The sequence below is a fragment of the Megascapheus bottae genome, chromosome X (assembly GCF_031878675.1).
Source record: "Megascapheus bottae isolate mThoBot1 chromosome X, mThoBot2.hap1, whole genome shotgun sequence".
Taxonomy (NCBI): Eukaryota; Metazoa; Chordata; class Mammalia; order Rodentia; family Geomyidae; genus Megascapheus; species Megascapheus bottae.
This window is the reverse complement of record NC_143547.1, coordinates 26,749,721-26,770,517: the sequence shown is the minus strand read 5'-3', so window position 1 is coordinate 26,770,517 and position 20,797 is coordinate 26,749,721. Positions and strand designations below refer to the sequence as shown.

The 20,797-nt window shown below is 38.8% G+C and overlaps 1 protein-coding gene across 9 annotated transcripts in view; it reads right to left on the bottom strand.

Annotated features, from left to right (window-relative positions):
- The window catches only part of Kdm6a (lysine demethylase 6A), a 140,226-nt gene that overhangs the window by 58,237 nt on the left and 61,192 nt on the right, over positions 1 to 20,797 (bottom strand). For all 9 annotated transcript variants that reach the window (XM_090327071.1, XM_090327064.1, XM_090327072.1 and 6 more), the window contains exons 7-8: positions 13,619 to 13,673; positions 9,572 to 9,606 (exon numbers count right to left, since the gene is read on the bottom strand). In XM_090327071.1, the coding sequence (XP_090183197.1) occupies positions 9,572 to 9,606; positions 13,619 to 13,673 (90 nt within the window). The remainder of the gene's footprint in view (positions 1 to 9,571; positions 9,607 to 13,618; positions 13,674 to 20,797) is intronic.

Genomic DNA, 20,797 nt, shown 5'->3' with positions numbered 1-20,797 from the left:
GGCCCTGAGTTCAAGCTTCAGAATGAACAGAGGGAGGGACAGAGGGAGGGAGGGGAGGGAGGGAGGGAGGGAGGGAGGGAGGGAGGGAGGGAGGGAGGGAGGGAGGGAGGAAGGGAGGGAGGGAGGAAGGGAGGAAGGGAGGAAGGGAGGGAGGGAAGAAGGCAGGGAGGGAAGAAGGCAGGCAGGCAGGCAGGCAGGCAGGCCAGCGATGAAAACAATGAAGCATGAGGTCCTGAATTCAAACTCTAGTACTGCCAAAAATCAGTACAAACAAAATATATAGAAAAATGGGCAGTGGACACAAAAATCTAATACATAAAAGATGAAAATGCTATAAAGTGTGCTACTCTAGAAATCAGAAAATATGGTTTGATATAATATCTTCTAAGGAAGTTGGGTAATTTTAAGAATTTTTAGCATGCATACCAAAGAAAACTGTCCACTGGTGATGTTCTAAATTGCATTGTATTCAGTACAGAGAAGTCGAAACCAAGCTAGGTCTCTCACTAGAACTGAGAAATAATATATGTTGGATGAGCTAGACAGTGGCAGTTTACACTTGTAATCCTAGCTATTCAGGAGACTGACATCTGAGGATCACGGCTCAAAGCCAGTCCAGGCAGTAAAGTCCATGAGACTATTATCTTTAATTAACCACCAGAAAACCAAAAGTGGTGCTGTGGATCAAAATGGTAGAGTACTAGATGTGAGTTAAAAGAGCTCAAGGACAGTACCCAGGCCCTGAGTTCAAGCCTCACAACCAACAAAAAAAAAAAAAAAAAAAAAAATTCAGATGGCTAGAGAAAGCTATTATGTAGTAAGTATAAATAATGTATAGAAAACCATAAGATTATTGTTAACATTGTTGAGTGCAAGTGCAATGTCAAAATAACACTACACAAAGAGCTTACATTCTGGATAAAATTGAAAAGTAAATTACAGAAAGCATAGAGAGAGACCAATATCAAGCAAACGCCAAAGAAAAAACTAACACTCAAAAGAAGGAAATGACATTGCATGAGTTATCTACCTGTCCTTGGATTTTTACCAAATTGGCAATTGGCTAAAATCAGCAATTCTATTTTATTATCAGAAAAATTATGGGACACACTTTGAGGCCACAAACAGAAATGAAAGTAAAGAGAAGTTGCAAAGGCACATAGGGGAAACATTAAACTGCATGGAAATTGTCAAAATGTCTGGTTGACCACTAAATTACATGTGAACAGATGTCAAACAACCTAAAAGAACTGGAAAAAAAAAAGTTTGAGCTGCTGCACCCAACAGGTAATAATGTTTAATGTAAACAGAATCAAATTAAATAATTAGTAAAGTAAAAAGTAACCTTCAGAAAAGTTTAACATCCTCTGCAATGGATCACTCATGACAGGTAAGATAAAATTACAAGACTTAGTGAATAATCATACTTAAAAGAAATGGAAATGAATGAGAATTGTGAAATTCCTTAAATGTTAAAATTTGGAGGTTATTTTAAAGCTAGTGCTTTAAGACAATATTACATAATATTACATAAGACAATACTACATAATGTGGGGAGCTGGGAGTTTGGCCTAGAGTGCTCGCCAAACATGCGTAAAGACCCGGGTTCAATTCCTTGGTACCACATACATAGAAAAGCCAGAAGTGGTGCTGTGGCTCAAGTGGTAGAACACTATCCTTGAGGAAAGTCCAAGGACAGTGCTTAGGGCCTGAGTTGAGTCCCCAGAACTGGCCGGGAGTTTGACCTAGTGGTAGAGTGCTTGCCTAGCATGCATGAAGGCCCAGGTTCAATTCCTTGGTACCACATACATAGAAAAAAAGCCAGAAATGGTGCTATGGCTCAAGTGGTAGAGTGCTAGCCTTGAGAAAACCCAAGGACAGTGCTCAGGCCCTGAGCCCAAGCCTAGGGGGAAAAAGAAAAGAAACAAAGAAATACATAATGCGTGAATAGACAAAAGTCATACTACAAGAAAAATGGAAACAAACAAAAGTCACTTCTACAACTGTGAGATACTAATCTAAAATTTAAAAAAGACTAGATTAAATTAACAAATTCAAAGATTTTTTAAGCACCAGATAGGAAAACAAATGAATAGAATTCAACAGATGAAAGCAAAGACATCCAAGGTGTTTAGGACAATAAAAAGACTAGTATATGTGGATTTTCAATCTAAGAAGAAAAGATGAAGGAAAAACCCCACATTGTCTGACAGAACAAAAGCTAAGTATTTTTCAAAACTGAGAGGAAATCTTACAGACAAAAGATTGTTTTTAAAAAAAACTCATATCAGTATAATTATAAAACACTAACCTCTAGGTACATAATATATCAATTCTTAAAAATCAAAATATATAAAGAAAAGCCTTAAATGCAGCCAGAAAAAAATTTAAAAAAGAAAACAAACACACAATATGGAAAAAAAAAAAACCAACACACACACACACACACACACACACACACACACACACACACACAGCCAGCAAAGGCAGGGAATTCTCTGTGGGACTATTCTCTCCAGTTTAAGCACCAAAAAAGGTAGAAAGTAGAGTTCTGGCTCAAGTGGCAGAACACTAGCCTTGGAGTGAAAAAAATGCAGGGGAAGGAAGGAAGGAATATATTAAAATATATTAATACTACATAATAATATATACTAAAACATATTGTATAGGGACATATCCATGATTCCTCATATATTAATTAATTGGGATTATATAGGTATGGATTCTTTCTTTCTTTCTTTCTGGGCTTGAACTGGACCTGTGCACTGTCCCTGAGCTCTTCAGCTCAAGGCTACACAGCCCTACCCCTAGGCTTAGGCGTTGTCCCTGAGCTGCTCAGCTCAAGGCTACTGCCCTACCCTTGAGCCAAGCCCCACTTCAGATTTTCTACAGGTTAACTGGAGTCTCAGGTTCTTTTGTGCTCGGGCTATCTTTGAACCTTGATCCTTAGATCTCAGCCTCCTGAGTAGTTAGGATAAAAGGCGTGAGCCACAGCCAGCTGAGTTTCTTACTTTCTCTCAGTTACTTATGTCAATATGAACAAACACATTTTATTTTGGACCCTATCTATACTCCACTACTATGTTGGTTTCTAAAACTTTAGTCTTGGTGATTATGAATTGAATTCTATTAGGTTGCTCCTATATAATTCTCCCATACCCCATCAACTTACATACTATCTTACTTTCAGGTAAGATAAAATGTTCCAAGGAGGCCGGGAGTTTGGCCTAGTGGTTAAAGTGCTTGGCTAGCATGCATGAAGACCCAGGTTCGATTCCCCGGTACCACATACATAGAAAAAAGCTGGAAGTGGTGCTGAGGCTCAAGTGGTAGAGCTCTAGCCTTGAGAAAGTCCAAGGACAGTGCTCAGGCCCTGAGCTCAAGCCCAGGACTGGCAAAAAAAAAAAAAAAATGTTCCAAGGACTCCACTTAATAGTTTTCCTGCCTAGACACTAAACAGAATGACTCACATCTCTCCTAAAGAACTCTAGCTCCTTTTTGTGAAAAATGGAATTTATAAGCATCAATGTAAACTAGCACATTCACTGTTGCTGGAAAAATGAACTGCTTCTAAGTTCTAACCAGCAAAAATACAAAAAAAATGTCATTCTCCTTAACCCAACAATAAAAAAGAAGCACTAAATTCAAGCACAGGGCCAACAAAAAATAATAAAAATGTCAAAAAATGTTAAAAATGCCATCCTACAGTTATTTCTATCCAACTAGTTCCTATATAAACTCATCTTGGTACCTTTAATTCTAACTTTGTTAATGCTGTACCTGTAAATTCTGATGGCAAACATGGCATTGATTACATACAATATTCTTGGTTTTTTCCCTAATATTCATTGCAACTAGTTATATACAATTTCTATTCCATTCTCCCTGTAGAAACTAACTGTAGTATTTAGTTCTTTTATCTCCAGCTTTACACTGTAGCATCAAAACAAATAAGGCCACACTACAGCTACCCATACAACTATGTTCACTGAACCATTATTTACCATAGCTAAGATATGGAGCCAACCCAAATGTACCTCAGCAGATGAATGAATCAAGAAAATGTGGTATATACACACAACGGAATTCTATGCTGCCATCAGAAAGAACAACATCATCCTATTTGCAAGGAAATGGAAAGACTTGGAAAAACTCTTATTAAGTGAAGTAAGTAATAATTAGTATATGTCTAGGATAGTCCTATCAAAGGATCACAAAAGCTCAATAGCTATGTACATATGACCCTATAAAATGATGCTAATTAGCTGGGTGCAGTGGCTCACGCCTATAATCCTAGCTACTCAGAAGTCTGAGATCTGGGGATCATGGTTCAAAGCCAGTCCGGGCACTAAAGTCCTTGAGACTCAATCTCCAATGAACCACCAGAAAACCGGAAGTGGCACTGTGGCACAAAAGGGAAGAGCCCAGGGACAGTACCCAGGCCCAGAGTTCAAGTCCCACAACCGACCCCCCTCCCAAAAGATGCCAATCAACATGAACTCCAATATAGAAACAAGAAGGTTTTTGTTTTGTTTTTAATATACCCTGTGAAGTTATTTCTTTTCTCTTTTCTTTGGTTTATCTCCTGCTATCATTACTTTTTATTTTGGTACCAGTGTTTTATGTTTATCTGATTTGGGGAAGGAAAGGGTAATAACAAAATGGTGAGACAAAGGGTGAACCAATACAACTTACAAGATACAAAGTTGGAAAAGAACTTTACAACTGGGATGGCGGGAGGATGGGGGGGGGGGGTGGGAGGAAAGGAGGGAGGGAATAACAATGTTCAAAGAAAATGTACTTATTACCTTACTTATGTAACCATAACCCCTCTGTACATCATCCTTACAATGCAATTTAATTGATTTTTTTTTTAAAGCATGGTTTTACCGGGCATGGTGGCTCACATCTGTAATCCTAGCTGCCCAGGAGGCTGAGATCTGAGGATCCAGATTCAAAGCCAGCCGGGGCACTAGTTTGTGAGACTCGTATCTCCAATTAACCACTAGAATACTGGAAGTGGCACTGTGGTTCAAGAGGTACAGTGGTAGCCTTGAGCTGAAGAGCTCAGGGACAGTACCCAGGCCTAGGATTTCCCAAAACCGACTTCCCCCACCACAAACCTCAACCCCCCTCCCCCCCAAAAAAAAACCATGGTTTCCATATCCTAGCGTTCATTTTGCTTAATCTCATCCTATATGGCCATATCTACATAGCTTTTGAGCTACTGTGATCCTTTCTTAGGAGAATCCTAGGTGTATACTAATTATTACAAATGAGGGAAACCATGCAAATAAAAGAGGTTTCGGTGGGTGGGGGGAGGGTAATGGGTACCAAGACATGTGAAAGGGTATCAATGTAAGTGAATTAATGCACCTTCTATCTGGCAAATATCATGTAACCCTTTTATTAATTACAATAAATATATATATATATATAAAATAAGAGGTTTATCCTTGTGATTGTTGTTCTTAATGTGCTATGCGAAATTATTTCTTCTCTCTCTCTCTCCCCCCAATAGTTAATTAATCTCAAGTGGTTACTGTATCTGACTTTGTTACCTAGTATACTGTATGTTTATTTGAAATAGGAAAGGGAAGGGGAAAACAAGATGATTGGGAGGCTCTATAGCCTATGCACTTTCTTACTTTTGGAAGTGGATTTTCTAGGTGAAAAGGTAGTTGAAAATAGTTTTGCTAGGTTATTGCTACACAAAGATTGCATCAATTCACATTCCTAAAGTACTTAAGACTGTTTCTTTCCCTGTAGGCACTTTTCACTATTCTGAGAAGTGAGAGATTGTATTTGTGTCACATTAATTTGCATTTCTATAAGTAAGCTGGTTTAAAGCATACTTTCTCTAACATTTTTTTTTCCTGAACTGTTTGTTGGTGCTTTTGCCTCCATTTTCCATCAGGACTCACTTGCTTCTCAATTTTTGAGGAAAAGAAATTGAACATACTAGAGATAGCAACTTTTTGTCCGCGGTATGTAATAAATTCTATTCCTAAGTTTCTTAGGTGTCCTTTGAATTCAGAGTGGTGTCTGGGGGAGGTGGTACATGGAAATTACTTTTAGCTATTCAGGCTGACTGTTCATTTTGTTGCCTCTAAATTTTTAGCAGTTAAAAAGTACCTTCTTTCACTGAGTTTGATAAACAATCATTATATATTCCACTAATAGGTACAGAATATCTCTTTTATTTTTTTTTTAATTGGTGAGGGGTGCAATCCTGGTGCTTGAACTCAAGTGCTGTCCCTGAGCATTTGTGCTCAGGCTTAGTGTTCTACCTCTTGAGCTACAGCCTCACTTTTAGCTTTTTGGTGGTTAATTGAAGATAATGGTACCACAGACTTTCTAGCCTTGTCTGGCTTTGAATAATAATCCTGAGATCTCAGCCTCCTAAGTACCTAGGATTACAGGCATGAGCCACTAGAGCCCAGCTGTACTGTCTCTTTTTATAAATTAATATTTTTTTACCCTGGCTCATTTGGAATTTATTCTTGTGAATGGTATAAATTCATAGATTAAAATGTATCTTTTCTCCAAAATGTTGGCTAACATCCTATAACAATTTATCAATAAATCCACCATAGTCCAGAAACTAATGATATCTTCATCATATGGCAATTTCTGTATGTAGCCAGGTTTACATACATCTCTTTGCTTATTCACATGCTACTACCACAATGTTAATTATATGAGTTTTACTGTATATTTTTCTGTTAGTAATGTTAGTGCAACCTATACGATATCCATCCAGTTTTATCCTGGATAGTCTAATGCTATATTCCATATTATAGCTAACTTCTTTTGCTGTTGGTACTTTTGTAGTGGTGTTTCCTTCAACTCACAAGTTAACACAGAGAGATTCAACACTGCCACACTACCAAGTCTTCCTATCTCTTTTATTTCTTGCTTTTGCTGATACTGCAGACAATTCCCCCCCTATTAATTAAGTACCGTTCTTTGCCAGAATCGGAGCTTAGACTTAGGCATACTCACTGTCCCTTAGCTTTTATAAACAAGGCTGGCAGTCTGCCACTTAAAACATTGCTCCCCCCACCCTGAGTGAGTGAGTGTGTGTGTGTGTGTGTGTGTGTGTGTGTGTGTGTGTGTGTGTGTGTGTGTGTGTGTGTGTGTGTGTGTGTGTGTGTGTGTGTGTGTGTAACTGGAGATAAAATTCTCAAAGACTGGGCCAGGAGCATAGCCTAGTGGTAAAGTGCTAGCTAGCCTAGCACGCATGAAGCCTTGGGTTTGATTCCCCGGTGCCACATACACAGAAAAGCCAGAAGTGGTGCTGTGGCTCAAGTGGCACAGCACTAGCCTTGAGTAAAAAGCCTCCAAGGGCAGTGCCCAAGCCCTAAGTTCAAACCCCAGAACTGGCCAAAAAAAAAGTCAAGTGAGGTAGTTCATGCCTGTAATCCTAGCTACTCAGGAAACTGAGATATGAGGATCAGTTCAAAGCCAGACTCTTATCCTGAATTAATTACCAGAAAACTTGAAATGGCCCTGAGGCTCAAGGGGTAGGGCAGTAGCCTTGAGCTGAAGAACTCATGGACAACGCCCAGACCCAGAATACAAGCCCCACTATCGACAACCCCCCCCCCCCCGAAAAAAAAATCTCAAAAGCTTTCCTGCCTAAGCTGGCTTTGAACTGTGATCCTCAGATCACAGCCTCCTGAATAGCTAGGTTCAGACACGAGCCACTGGCACATAGCTTGGTTTTGCATATTCTAAGAATAATAATGTTATCCAACTTCTGCTACAGATATATTGCTTTTCAACAAAATCAAATTTTCACATTATCACATAGACATGCCCTTTTTGGCTTAGGACTATCATAACTTTTATCTTATTTTTGGAAAGCATTCTATGGTTTTACAATAAATTAAGGGCAGAGAAACACTCAGTAGATCATCCTACTCTGCTTGTCATGAGTTTAATTCCTTTGGTTTTATTTAATTTGATTGACTGGTATTAAATGCAAAAATGACTGGTAAGGGACCTGATGTGCTACAGGATTCAACAATAAGATTGGCACACCATTTTTCATAAGAAACAAGGAATGCCAAGATAACTGAATATAAATTTCAAAGTAGCCAAATAAACAGAATTCCACCTCCAGAAAAATATTCATTAAAGATAAAAGTGAGAAATGCTGAACCTAGTGACATCACATCAAGAATTAGAAAATGAGTTTGGGGGAAGGTTAGAATTCAACCTGAATATGCGTCATTTCTGATTCAGTGAGCATAGGGGTAGAGAGGTAATGTTAGCGTTACAAAGGAGTCTGACTTTTTTTTAAGCTCCTAAATGGTGAATGATTTGTAATGTTTCCCATATTATTCTGCTTCATAGCTGGGTTTGAGATCCACTAGCTTAATCTCAAAGTAACTGATTATATTCCACAGTGCTATTAATGAGTCATAGCAGGTACATATGCCTCAAGTATTAGTTTTTACAAAACATACTTGCCTTATGGTTATATTCAGTTATCAAAATATGATATTACGTGGGGCCAGGATTTTGACCTAGTGGTAGAGTGCACGGAGACCTGGGTTCGATTCCTCCGTACCACATACATAGAAAAGGTCCGAAGTGGTGTTGTGGCTCAAGTGTAGAGCTCTAGCCTTCAAAAAGCCCAAGCACAGTACCCTAGGAGTGATGGGGGGGACCCCACTAACAACAGAAAAAAACTATGTAGCCAGGCATAGCTACTTGGGAAGTTGAGATGTAAGGATCATAGTTAGAAGCCAGCCCTGGCAGGAAAAGTCCAAGAGGATCTTGGCTCCAATTTATCACAAAAAATCTGAAGTGGGGCTGTAGCTCAAATGGGAGAGATAGCGTTGAGCAAAAGGAGGTCAGAAGTTTAAGGCCCGTACCAAAGGAAGAAGTGAGAGAAATTATGCACTCATATAACAAATTGCATTATTTAAAAGTTGAGACAGCTTTTCTTTTTTTTTTTTGGGGGGGGGGATGCTGCTACTACAAACTTAATTTACCTATTTTTTGGCCATACAAATCTATCCCTGATATTCCATGGCACTGCATAGTCAAGTGTGTTATACCTTCTGTCATACATTAAAGTAAAATACCGCCATACACAAAACAAAATGTTCTAGAAGTAAATTGAAAAAGTTTTCAAATAAAGCAGCTATGAAAGTAATGGTGATGACATTATGAGATAATTTTAAATAGTGACATAGAGAACTCTATCTTAAGAAAAAGTAAAAGAAACTATTTGATAACACAATGCATTCCATCAGGCATTTATAACATTTTGAAAAGAAAATGAGACATTTTGTATCACAAGTAGAGGAAATCTCAAACATAGCCACTTGAGCTTGCAAACCAAGCTTAGAGGCAAGACATTTTCAAAGAAACTTCTCTGAAAATTGTTGTACTAAGTAACATATTGACAATATTTAATGAGTATGACAGAAAATTTATGTAAGAGATAATGGTCAGAAATCCATTAATCTATCTACAAAATATTCCGTGCTCATAATAGAAATGATGATCTTGGTTTAATTTTCTTTTTCTAAGTTAGGTAAGTTAAAGCACTCACCTGTGTTTCATATAAGTGGGCAATGTGAAACTGAACTGCAAAGGATGGAAAACAAAACAAAAAAATCATTAAAAGTACATCAGGGTTTGAGGTAAATTAGGTAAAAATAATAACAAAATATGGTAAGCATGAGCTACAATATGTAGATTTAAGTATTAGAGGAACATCAATAAAATATACAAGCAAGCCTACTAAAGGACAAATATGGTAAGATACCATATGTATTCATTGGTCATTATCAAGATTTCTGTCATGTAATTATTAAGCAACAACATTAAAGAGAAAACTTTTATATTCCATGAACTTGAACACACAATATTTTCAAAGTGAGCTACAAGTCAAACAATACAGTACCGTTTAAAAAAATCTAATATAAAATTATTACAACCAAGAAAGATGAGCAGGCCTTTCTCACATATCTGATTTTGTTATCAGCAGCATTTAGACAGAAGATATAGACAAGAATAATAGCACTAACAAAACAACGAAAAAGAAATCAATTTTTTATTTATTTTTGTTTTTAGAACTTTAGAATTGGGCCACTTTGGCATTTAAAGAAAGAAAAAAAAAAGTGGTAGAGTGATTGTCTAGCATGCATGAAGCCCTGTGTTTGATTCCCCAGTACCATATACACAGGAAAAGCCAGAAGTGGTGCTGTGGCTCAAGTGGTAGATAAGAGTGCTAGCCTTGAGAAAGCCCAAGGAAAGAGCCCCAGGCCTTAAGTTCAAGCCCTGGGACTACCTCAACACCCTGCCCCAACTGCTCCAATATTAACACATATATCGGGGGGGGGGGGGGGGGGGGGAGAAGAGAAGAGGTACCATAATGAGTTCTCACTGTGGTGTTTACCCTGAACTCACTAGAAGGCTTGTTGATAATATAGATCCCTGAGTGTACCATTCAGACATCCTGAGCAAGTCTGGAAGACTCTCTTTTTATTCATCTCTATAAATGATTTTTTTTGCAGGGGGGGGTGGGGGTGGGGGTGGGAGGGTTTGGTCGTGTGGTCTTGAAGTCTAGCCCTGGGCACTGTCCCTGAACTCTTCTTCAGCTCAAGGCTATCATCCAACCCCAAGAGCCACAGCGCCACTTCCTGTGTTTTGGTGGTTAACTGGATATGAGTCTCATGGGGGCCTGGAGTTTGACCTACTGGTAGAATGCTTGCCTAGTATGCAGGAAGGGGGAAAAAAAAAAAAAAAAAAAAAACAGCTGGAAGTGGTGCTGTGGCTCAAATGGCAGAGCTCTAGCCTTGAGATACCCCAAGGACAGTGCTCAGGCCCAGAGTTAAGGAAGGAAGGGGAGGGGAAGGAAAGGGAAAGGGGAAGGGAGAGCATTATATAAAAATATGAGAAGGGGTATCAGTGTGTGAGAAGTAATGTACTTTCTATCTGGTGAATATAACTAACCCCTCTATTAATTACAATAAAAAAGAAAAGAAAAAAAAAAAAGTCTCTTGGACTTTAGTGCCCAGGCTGGCTTTGAACCACAATCATTAGGTCTCAGCCTCCTGAGTAGCTAGGATTATAGGTGTGAGCCACCGCGCTTGGCTTTAGCAAAGGATTTTTGATGATCATTCCCTAATCAACATGTGGCAACATATTAACTATAAGTTACTTGCCATACAAGCAAGACAAATAAAATATAAAATGAACGTTAAAATGAATGTGTTTGGATCAAAACTGCTAAATCTCTATAATTAAATATTATGCTCAAATATTAAGGTAGAATAAAAAGATCCTCTTGGAGTCGGGAGTGTAGCCTAGTGGTAGAGTGCTTGCCTAACATGCACAAAACCCTGGGTTCGATTCCTCGGCACCACATATACAGAAAAGGCCAGAAGTGGTTCTGTGGCTCAAGAGGCAGAGTGCTAGCCTTTAAAGATGAAATGTATTTTGTAAATATACACTAAAATAATAACAAAGTTACATATTGGAGGGAAGGAACAAGAGGAAGAGAGAAATGAAGAGGGAAGACTGTGACGGGGTTGGGGGATGGTTTCTTTTTCTTCAACTTCTTTTTCCAGTGCAGCTCTCTTCTAGAGATTCAATAAAAATGGAGGGCAGCTGTTACTGATGAAAAATGAGGAAGAGATGGAAAACACTATGCTTATTTCCTCCAATCTTTTTATTCCTCTAACAAAGGTGGCAGGGAAAATAGAGCATTATCCATAGTGAACCAGCATTCTACTACCACCCCAAAGAAATGAACCTCACTATCCTGTGCATGGAAAAATCCAATGTCATCTTTCACACTGGGAAAAACACCTTACAATTAAATTTTTGAAAAGTCTTCTTCAAAGTAAACCACAATTGTACAAGAAAAAAAAAACCTCCACTTAGTCTCGACTGAAGTAAATAGTTTTAACAAACATTGCCATAAGTAATACTAAAATTAAACTATTACATTATCATTAAAATACTAGTAGACAACCACTTTATCTTGAGGCAATTTGTAATAAAGTTTCATGTGACCATGATTCAACTTTTCAAACCACAAATTGGAACTAATCCCTCTTAAACAGCCTTAGAAGTATTTCTCCTATAGAGGTTTCAAAAGTTCATTTAATGTACACTATGGGGAGAAGAGGTGCTAGAGTTAGAAGCCAGAGCTTTTAGGAATGTTAGACCACTAAGCTATACTTCTCTGTTCCAGTCTTCCCAAAGTTGTACCATTTATTCATTGGTCCAATGATTTCCTTACACCTTTCTACCACTCAGACTTATCAATATTTGAATATACTACAGTCAGGGACTGAAATGACAGACAAGCTGGGCAGACACTACATGCTTCTATGGCCTGCCTGTACTCCTCAGCTAAAATCTTTGCTTTTTTCGACACTATAAGCTAATGATTTTCATTTAGAATTATTCAATTTTCCTTACACTTTAGTTATTTATGTTTTCAAGTAAGAAGAACTGTTGAGTCTACAAACAATTCTTTATTGGATATTATATATATATGTAACACAAATATACAAAAATTTATTTACTGATAAACACAACACAATATCACCCCAATTAGGTTTGGGGAAGAAATCAATACAGAAGCTGAACTTAATAAAAAGCCACTGTCAGAATATAACTGAAATCATCTGAAATTTTGTATGTGATATGTGAAAGTACAATAAAAACTCAAAGCTAGGCAATGGTGTCCCACAATTGTAATGCTCGAATGACATCTGAGGATCTCAATTCAAAGCTGGCCCCGGCAGAGAAGTAAATACTGAGACTTTTGATCTACAGTTAACTAGCAAAAAGCTGGAAGTAGAGTTGGCTCCAGTAGTAAAACACCATCCTGGAATGGAAAAGGCCAAGGAAGAACAGAAAGCCCTGCCCTGAGTTCAAACTCTAGTACCAGCACAATAAAATGGGGACAGGGGAACCACTGAAAATGTCTTTACTTTTTTTTTTTTTTTTTGCCAGTCCTGGGCTTGAGCTCAGGGCCTGAGCATTGTCCTTGGACTTGATCAAGGCTAGAGCTCTACCACTTGAGCCTCAGCACCACTTCCGGCTTTTTTCTATGTATGTGGTACCAAGGAATCGAACCCGGGTCTTCATGCATGCTAGGCAAGCACTTTAACCACTAGGCCAAACTCCTGGCCCCTGAAAATGTCTTTAAATGTATCAGTAATTTCAATAAAATACAGCAAAAGCAGTGGGATATAAGCAGCACAAGCATCTTTATGTGTTCTTTTCCTAAGATTAGCAAAACTTGTTTATATCCTCTCCAAGCAGTACGTACACACACACACACACACACACACACACACACACACACACACGCGCGCGCACAATGCATGTCATCAATGTTGCTCATTAGTACAGATAATTTTAATTCAATAGTACACACCTCACTGTCCTATCTATTTTAGACACAGGTTGTTCATATTATCTGGTGAACATGTAGTCAGGGCAACCAATACAATTACAGCAACAGTTTAAACGAAAAAAATGCACAAAATTTATCAATTAGTATTATTGTTGATTGATATTATGTGTAACAAAATGATCTGAAACATATAGAAAATGATGGTAACTTGATACTTACTTTCAGCACTGGACAAAGTGCAAGGATTACAGTCAATCAAAGCCAACTGAAGATGCTGCAAAGAAGAGAAAAGTTAGAAAGTTACTGCATTGAAATTAGTGCATATAAGAAGGTCTTAATTTTTTTTAGGCATATAAGATCTCACACAATACAGAAACTGTGCTATAAAAATAAAATGTACTAGCCAACCAAATGGAGTCATTTTAAATATTTACTCTCGACAAAAATACAAAAACAAAACATATTACTGGGCCAGGCTACTGTCTTCAAACAGTTAAGAATAGAGAATTTGAACTTTTTTTTGGGGGGGGAGGGGGGAAGCTGTCCTTGGGCTTTCTCAAGGCTAGAGCTCTACCACTTGAGCCACAAAACCACTTCCAGCTTTTTCTGTGTATGTGGTACTGAGTAATAGAGTCCAGAGCTTCATGCAGGCTAGGCAAATACTCTTCCATTAGACCAAACTCCTGGCCCTGAATAATAATTTTTATCAAGTTTACTCAATGAATTTCCTTCAGTATCACATACACAGAAAAGGCCAGAAGTGGTGCTGTGGCTTCAACACTAGAGCACTAGCCTTGAGGAATGCTCAAGGACAGTGCTGAGGCGCTGAGTCCAAGCCCTAGGACTGGCAGAAACAAATACATAAATAATAAATTTAAAATAAATAAATGTATGTTTAAATAGAAAACTTCATTAAAAACGGTAGAATTCCAATGACATTAATATTAGAACAGCTGTTTTATTTCAAAATGAGAATTGAATTTGGAAAGCAAAAAACAAAATCACTATGAGAATTGTCATGGAGGATAAACTATCAATCATGAAAGGTGATGGTGGTTCATGCTTATAATTCTAGATAATCAGGAGGCTGAGATTAGGGGATCAAAGTTTGGCCTGGGTAAGAAAAGTCAAAAGAAAGAGAGCGGGGAGACAGGGAGAAAGGGAGGGGAGGGGAGGGGAGATTATGAAACCTGGAAGTGAAGCAGTCGCTCAAAGTGGTAGAGTGATATAGCCTTGAGAAGAAAAGCTCGGCGACAGCACCCATGGCTTGAGTTTAAGCCTCACAACTGACTGACAAACAAAAAAAGCTATGGTCCTTTACTAATAATTAAATAAGCACTGTACTTAATCACTTTACAATAGCCTATGTTCACATTAATCCGTGAGATAGTTTTATAACACGTATGTGTACAAATTTTTTAGCGCCTTGGACAATTAAAAGTATCTTCTAATAATATAGTATCTCCTAATTACATCAATTTACCTACAAAATGTTACCATTAATATTTAATGTAAATTTTTGAGAATGCAAAGTATTGAGCATACCTGGTAGATATATAAGCAAATTAAAAGAGGTTAAACAAGAACTAGATTTGGCATCAAATCTTCAATTAAAGGAAAAGAAAAGCCATTATTTTGAATGCTTTTCTAAAACAAAAACATATTCCCAAAAAAATGTATGTTGAAATTTTCTGAGCATCTAAAATTTTTTAGCATTGAAAGTAAAAAGTCATAGCATAAACTATTAAAAAAAATTAAAAATCTACCACAGCAGGTGATGCTGCCTCACACCTATAATTGTAGTTACTCAGGAAACTAAGAACTGAGGATCATGACTCAAGGTTGGCCCAGGCAGCAAAGTATGTAAGACTCATTTCCAATTACTCATCAAAAAGTCAAAGTGAAGCTGTGGCTCACTCAGACCCTGAGTTCAAGCCCCAGGACAGAAAAGAAAAAAAAAGGAGGGGGAGGAGAGGGGCAGAGAGACAGAAGGAGAAGGGGACAAAGGAAAAGAGGGAGGGGGGAGGGAAAAGAGTGGGAAGGGCAGAAAGAGAGGGAGACTGGGATGGGGAAGGGGAGGAGAGGGGTGGGAGGGGAGACTTACTAAACACATGACCTCTGTCTCTGGCTAGTCCTGAGGCTTGAACTCCAGCCCTGGGCACTGTCCCTGAGCTGCTTATTGCTCAAAGCTAACACTCTACCACTTGAGCCACAGCGCCACTTCCAGCTTTTTCTGTTTATGTGGTACTGAGGAATCAAACACGGGTCTTCGTGCATGCTAGGCAAGCATTCTACACCCCTAAGCCACACTGAAATCCACTCTAAACCAAATGCTCTACAACACCAAGTCCCACGTGAAATCTTAATTGGCCAGAGGCAGGATAGATGAGATAGGTAATTGTATTATTTTTAAATGAATATTAAAAGCACCACACTCAGAATTAGATCCATGAAGTAAACTGAGTGGAAAAATACTGATGCGTTATAAGAATAGGAAATATAAAGGGTTTATTTGCATCTCCCCTGTCCTTTGGAATGGTAGGAACTCAACAGCTCCTTTTTTTTTTTTAACAGAGCTCATAAAGCTAAGTGTTTAAGACTATTCATCTCAATAAGTTCCTGTACTGAGGGCTACAAAATAATAAAGAGATGCTCTCCTCCCTCCCCCAATCAGCTGGCCTGAGGGGAAGCACAAAGGTCCACAGCTTTCAATACTCCCAGCCTTCAATGCTTTGCTCTTTTCAACCTTAATCTAAATACTTTTTAAAGGATTGCTTGTTTAGATGTGAGCATTTGGGGGGGGAGGGGCAGTCCTGGGACTTGAACTCAGGGTCTGGGTACTGCCCTTCTTTGCTCAAGGCTAGCACTCTACTACTTAAGCCACAACACCACTTCTGGCTTTTTTTGAGTATGTGGTACCCAGGAATCAAACACAGGGCTTCATGCATGCTAGGCGAGCACTCTACCACGAGGCTATGCTCCCAGCCCTTAATTCTTTTTTAATTCCTCTCCCACAGAACCAAGCACTTGTTACTCTGGAGAGAAAGAATAGATATGGGAAAATGAGCTCAAAAATTGAATAAGGAAACAAAACAACAACAACCAAAAAAGAAAAAAAAATAAAGACAACACAGAACAAATGCAAAGCTGGGCATGGTGGCTCATGCCTGTAATCCTAGCTACTCAGGTGGCTGAGATCTGAGGAGGATCGCAGTTTGAAGCCAGCCAGGGCAGGAAAGTCTGTGAGACAATTAACCACCAGAAAAAACTGGAAGTGAGGAGGTGGCTCAAAGTGGTACAGTGCTAGACGAGCAAAAAAGCTCAGGGACAGCATCAAGGTCCTGAGTTCAAACCGCATTGGATTTCCCCCTTACCCCCCCCCCCAAAAAAAAGAAGAAAAGGAAGATGAGGGGGGAGAGGGGAAGGGGAGCAAAAAGAAAAAGAAACTCAGTGAGACAGGTAGGAAGGGAAGAGAGAAAAGGGTGAAGAGAGTAGCTGAAGGGTGGAGGGAAAACTGTTAAAAACATGCTTTGTATCCATAAATGGATATGTTGAAATAAAACACCCCTGTACAACTAATTGATGCTAATAAAAAATAAATAAACATAGGCATATTAAAAGCTGAAAGGTGAAAGAGGGAGAGGAGGGGAGAAGAGGGAGGGAGAGGAAAGGGAAAGGGAGTCAAATTGGGACCTCAATATTTTTTATGTTATGGCATTAATTAGAAGGCAAGAGCGCAGCTCTTTCTTTGTGTTCTCTCATGAAATAATAAGGCATTTGAGTTTTTATGATTATGGAGTACTGCCATTCTGGCAATTAAGTCTTATGAAACTAATTCTTTCTTTTTCCACGCTTCCCAAGATAAACAGGTACCCACCAGCTCCAGCAGAGATGTCTCTTCTACCTGACTAGTGAATTTTGGTTTTAGAAATCAGATTCTTCAAACTACTGAAAAGTTAATATTTGGGGTATATAAAGACACCATTTGCTAAAAAACTGAGATCCTGTTCCCACCAGTCCTTACATTAAATATGCTTAGACAGTCAGACTCTCTAGCTGGCAGGGTAATTCAGAAATTAGGAAAGTGCAATGACTACAAAAGGAGCCTTCTACTAAAAAAAAAAATATTATAGGCTTATTAATGCTACTTCATTGAAGTGTAAGGAGACATTGATCCTTAAAGAGTACTTTAAGGATAACTGGGGGGAGGGGTGTGGGGAGGGGATGAGAAGAAGGAATTCCACAATCTCCCCAAAAAGCAGACACTGCTTTTATTTTCTTCCTTCTATCGATTAGGCACAGAAAATGAAGATGGAATGGGAACAGTAGCTAGTACTCCTCAAGATTCTCTGGGTTAGTTTTTAAAACTGAGACTTGAGGGATTAAAGGATGAGAGGTTAAATGACTGTAATACAATACGGCCTCAATACAAACTAGATAAAGATGATCTTGGCCTGTGAATGGCAACTTTGATTTTAATACAATTTGCTACCTAAATTTATTTTACAAAAGTCAGGGGAAACAGTCTGAAATCCTGTATGCACAACTTTTCCTGTCTGCTTCATTGTTTAAAAACAAAACAAAAACCAAAAAACCTCCTCCGGTGCTTTCCTGAGGACCCTGAGAAATTCTTAGACAGATTTAAGGATATAACTACCACTTTCAACCTATCCTGGAAGAACTCGGATGTTCCATTCTTAGTCTGCTGCACTCCTGAAGAGAAACAACATTTGGAGAGCAGCATGAGTTTATGCTGACATTGTTCATGTGAGGGGTGAAACTAAACCAAGTTGAGATAATTGAAGAAATAAAGATGTTAATTATGATAAAAGATATCACTCACAGAAAAGGTGAAAACTAACTTGTCTCTAGTAAGGCTAACAGAGGCCCTGAGAAAACTAAGAGCTCAAATTCATTGACTGATAAACACTTCTGGGGGAGTGGTTTTTCAGTCTCAGATACCTGTCACAAGCCATAGAAGAAGAGTACTCAGACTCCACTTAAAAATGGGTAAAGGGGAGAGGAGGTAGAGGTAGTGGAGTAGGGGTAGGGAGAGGGAGAAGGAAGAGGGAGGGAGGGAGGGAGGGAGGGAGGGAGGGAGGGAGGGAGGGAGGGAGGGAGGGAGGGAGGGAGGAAGGAAGGAAGGAAGGAAGGAAGGAAGGAAGGAAGGAAGGAAGGAAGGAAGGAAGGAAGGAAGGAAGGAGAAAGCCAACGCTGGCCAGTGGCTCATATCTGTAATCCTAGCTACTCAGGGAGGTGAGATCTGAGGATCTCAGTTCAAAGCCAGCCTGGACACAAAAGTTCATGAGACTCTTATCTCCAATTAACCACCAGAAAATCGGAAGTTGTGCTGTGGTTCAAAGTGATAAAGTGCTAGCCTTGAGCTGAAGAGCTCAGGGACCATGCCCAGGCCCAGAGTTCAAGCAATATGATTCCCCTGTCCCCCTCCGGGAAAAAAAGATATTAAGAGAGGTCAGTTATCAACAAAAGAACAGACCCAAGTATTTGCTGGAAGGCCAAAACAAATATTGAGCGTGATTGTGTATGAACATTTCCCTCTAAAAGAAAGGCAAGGGGCCGGGAGTTTGGCCTAGTGGTTAAAGTGCTTGCCTAGCATGCATGAAGACCCGGGTTCGATTCCTCGGTACCACATACATAGAAAAAAGCCGAAAGTGGTGCTGAGGCTCAAGTGGTAGAGCTCTAGCCTTGAGAAAGTCCAAGGCCAGTGCTCAGGCCCTGAGCTCAAGCCCAGGACTGGCAAAAAAAAAAAAAAAAAAAAAAGAAAGGCAATAGCCCAGGCACACTCTAAACAGCAGGTGGATTTGGGTAACTGGAAAGGGAAATGTTGTAATTGTGAGATGCACAGGGCATTGGAAAGCTAAATGCTTTAAGGAGTCACAAAATCCAGGGGCATGCCTCTTCTACCACGAGTAAGAATATTGGGGAAGTGAATAGTCCTCTCTAGAGAGGCAGTGGGGACATATCTGCTTCCAAAATGACAGTCCTTGAAGATTCAAGATGCCTGAGAATCCCTGCTATTCCAGCCCCAACGAGCCAACTCCTAATATTCTATGAGGAACCCTAGAAACCTCAAGATAACTAACATATTAATTTTAATCGGTAACAGGACCCAATTTTATCTTAATTAACCTCCCTGAGCCTCTTTCTTAACAGACCTCTGTGGTCATCCGTGTTAACAGAACCAAAGATCAAATGACTCAGTGTTTTCCTGATTTACAGATATACATATTTTATTTTCTCCCAAAGATTTCTTGTTTGACTAGAATATGTAATTCCTTTATTGGGCAGAGATATTTTGACTACTAAAGAACAAACATCTTTTTATAAACTGGTGTGCAGGAAGATAATTTGAGATTCTTTTATTAGGAAAAAAATAATTTTGTCTAGCTTCAAAACTTTTATGAGTTATTTCAAAATACGAATTGGAAAAAAGATACATAAAGAGATCAACAAGTAGGAAAGAAACAGGAAGACATAAGGAAATATTTTTAGAAAAGAAACGAGGAAGAGGAAAAAATATTTTTGTAGCTACCTTTGTCCTAAAACACTTTCAAAATAGAAAAGGGAAGATCTCAGAAGTTTCACAAGAGTAGCAGAATGTATAAAAGATCTTCAATATATTAAAAATGGAGCTTATAAAAGGTTTATATACATAATTAAGCTGGCTATAGATTAAAAGTATTTAAAATTTTCTTATTTAGCTAATGTAAGCTAAAAAAAAAAAAAAATCACCTGAGAGAGCTGGGAGTTTGGCCGAGTGGTAGAGTGCTTGCCTAGCATGCATGAAGACCTAAGTTCGATTCTTTGGTACCACATACACAGAAAAGGCCAAAAGTAGTGCTGTGCCTCAAGCGGTAGAGCTCTAACCTTGAGAAAACTCAAGGACAGTGCCCAGGCTTTTTAAGTTCAATCCCCAGGACGGGGGCGAGGGGGGGCCGCACGGGGGAAGGGAAGAGAGTCACCTAAGATGTTCTAAAAGTGTAAATTTAGTCTACTGGTAGAAAACAGAAATCTAATTTCCCACGTCTATGACAATACTGTCTTTAAAATATTCAGGCCTTAAAAACATACACCAAACAATGAAGAAAAGATGTTTTTTTATCAAAATGATTGCTTATGCAGCTGGAGGAACGGCTCAGCAGTAGCCATAATATTCTGATTTCCAATTCCACTACTGCCACCCCCTAAAAAGTTTCTTTGTATATTCTGATAATTTTGTCAGGTTTGGACACTGCTGCCCTAACTAAATCACTCTATCTAAACATTGATTTATATTAAGTGATTGTAATTTAACACTCTAGTAATAATGTATAGGATGTGTTTAAACTTTAAAATAGTCTGCAAAACTTTACAGCGTTAGAAATATCTAAGTTTAAG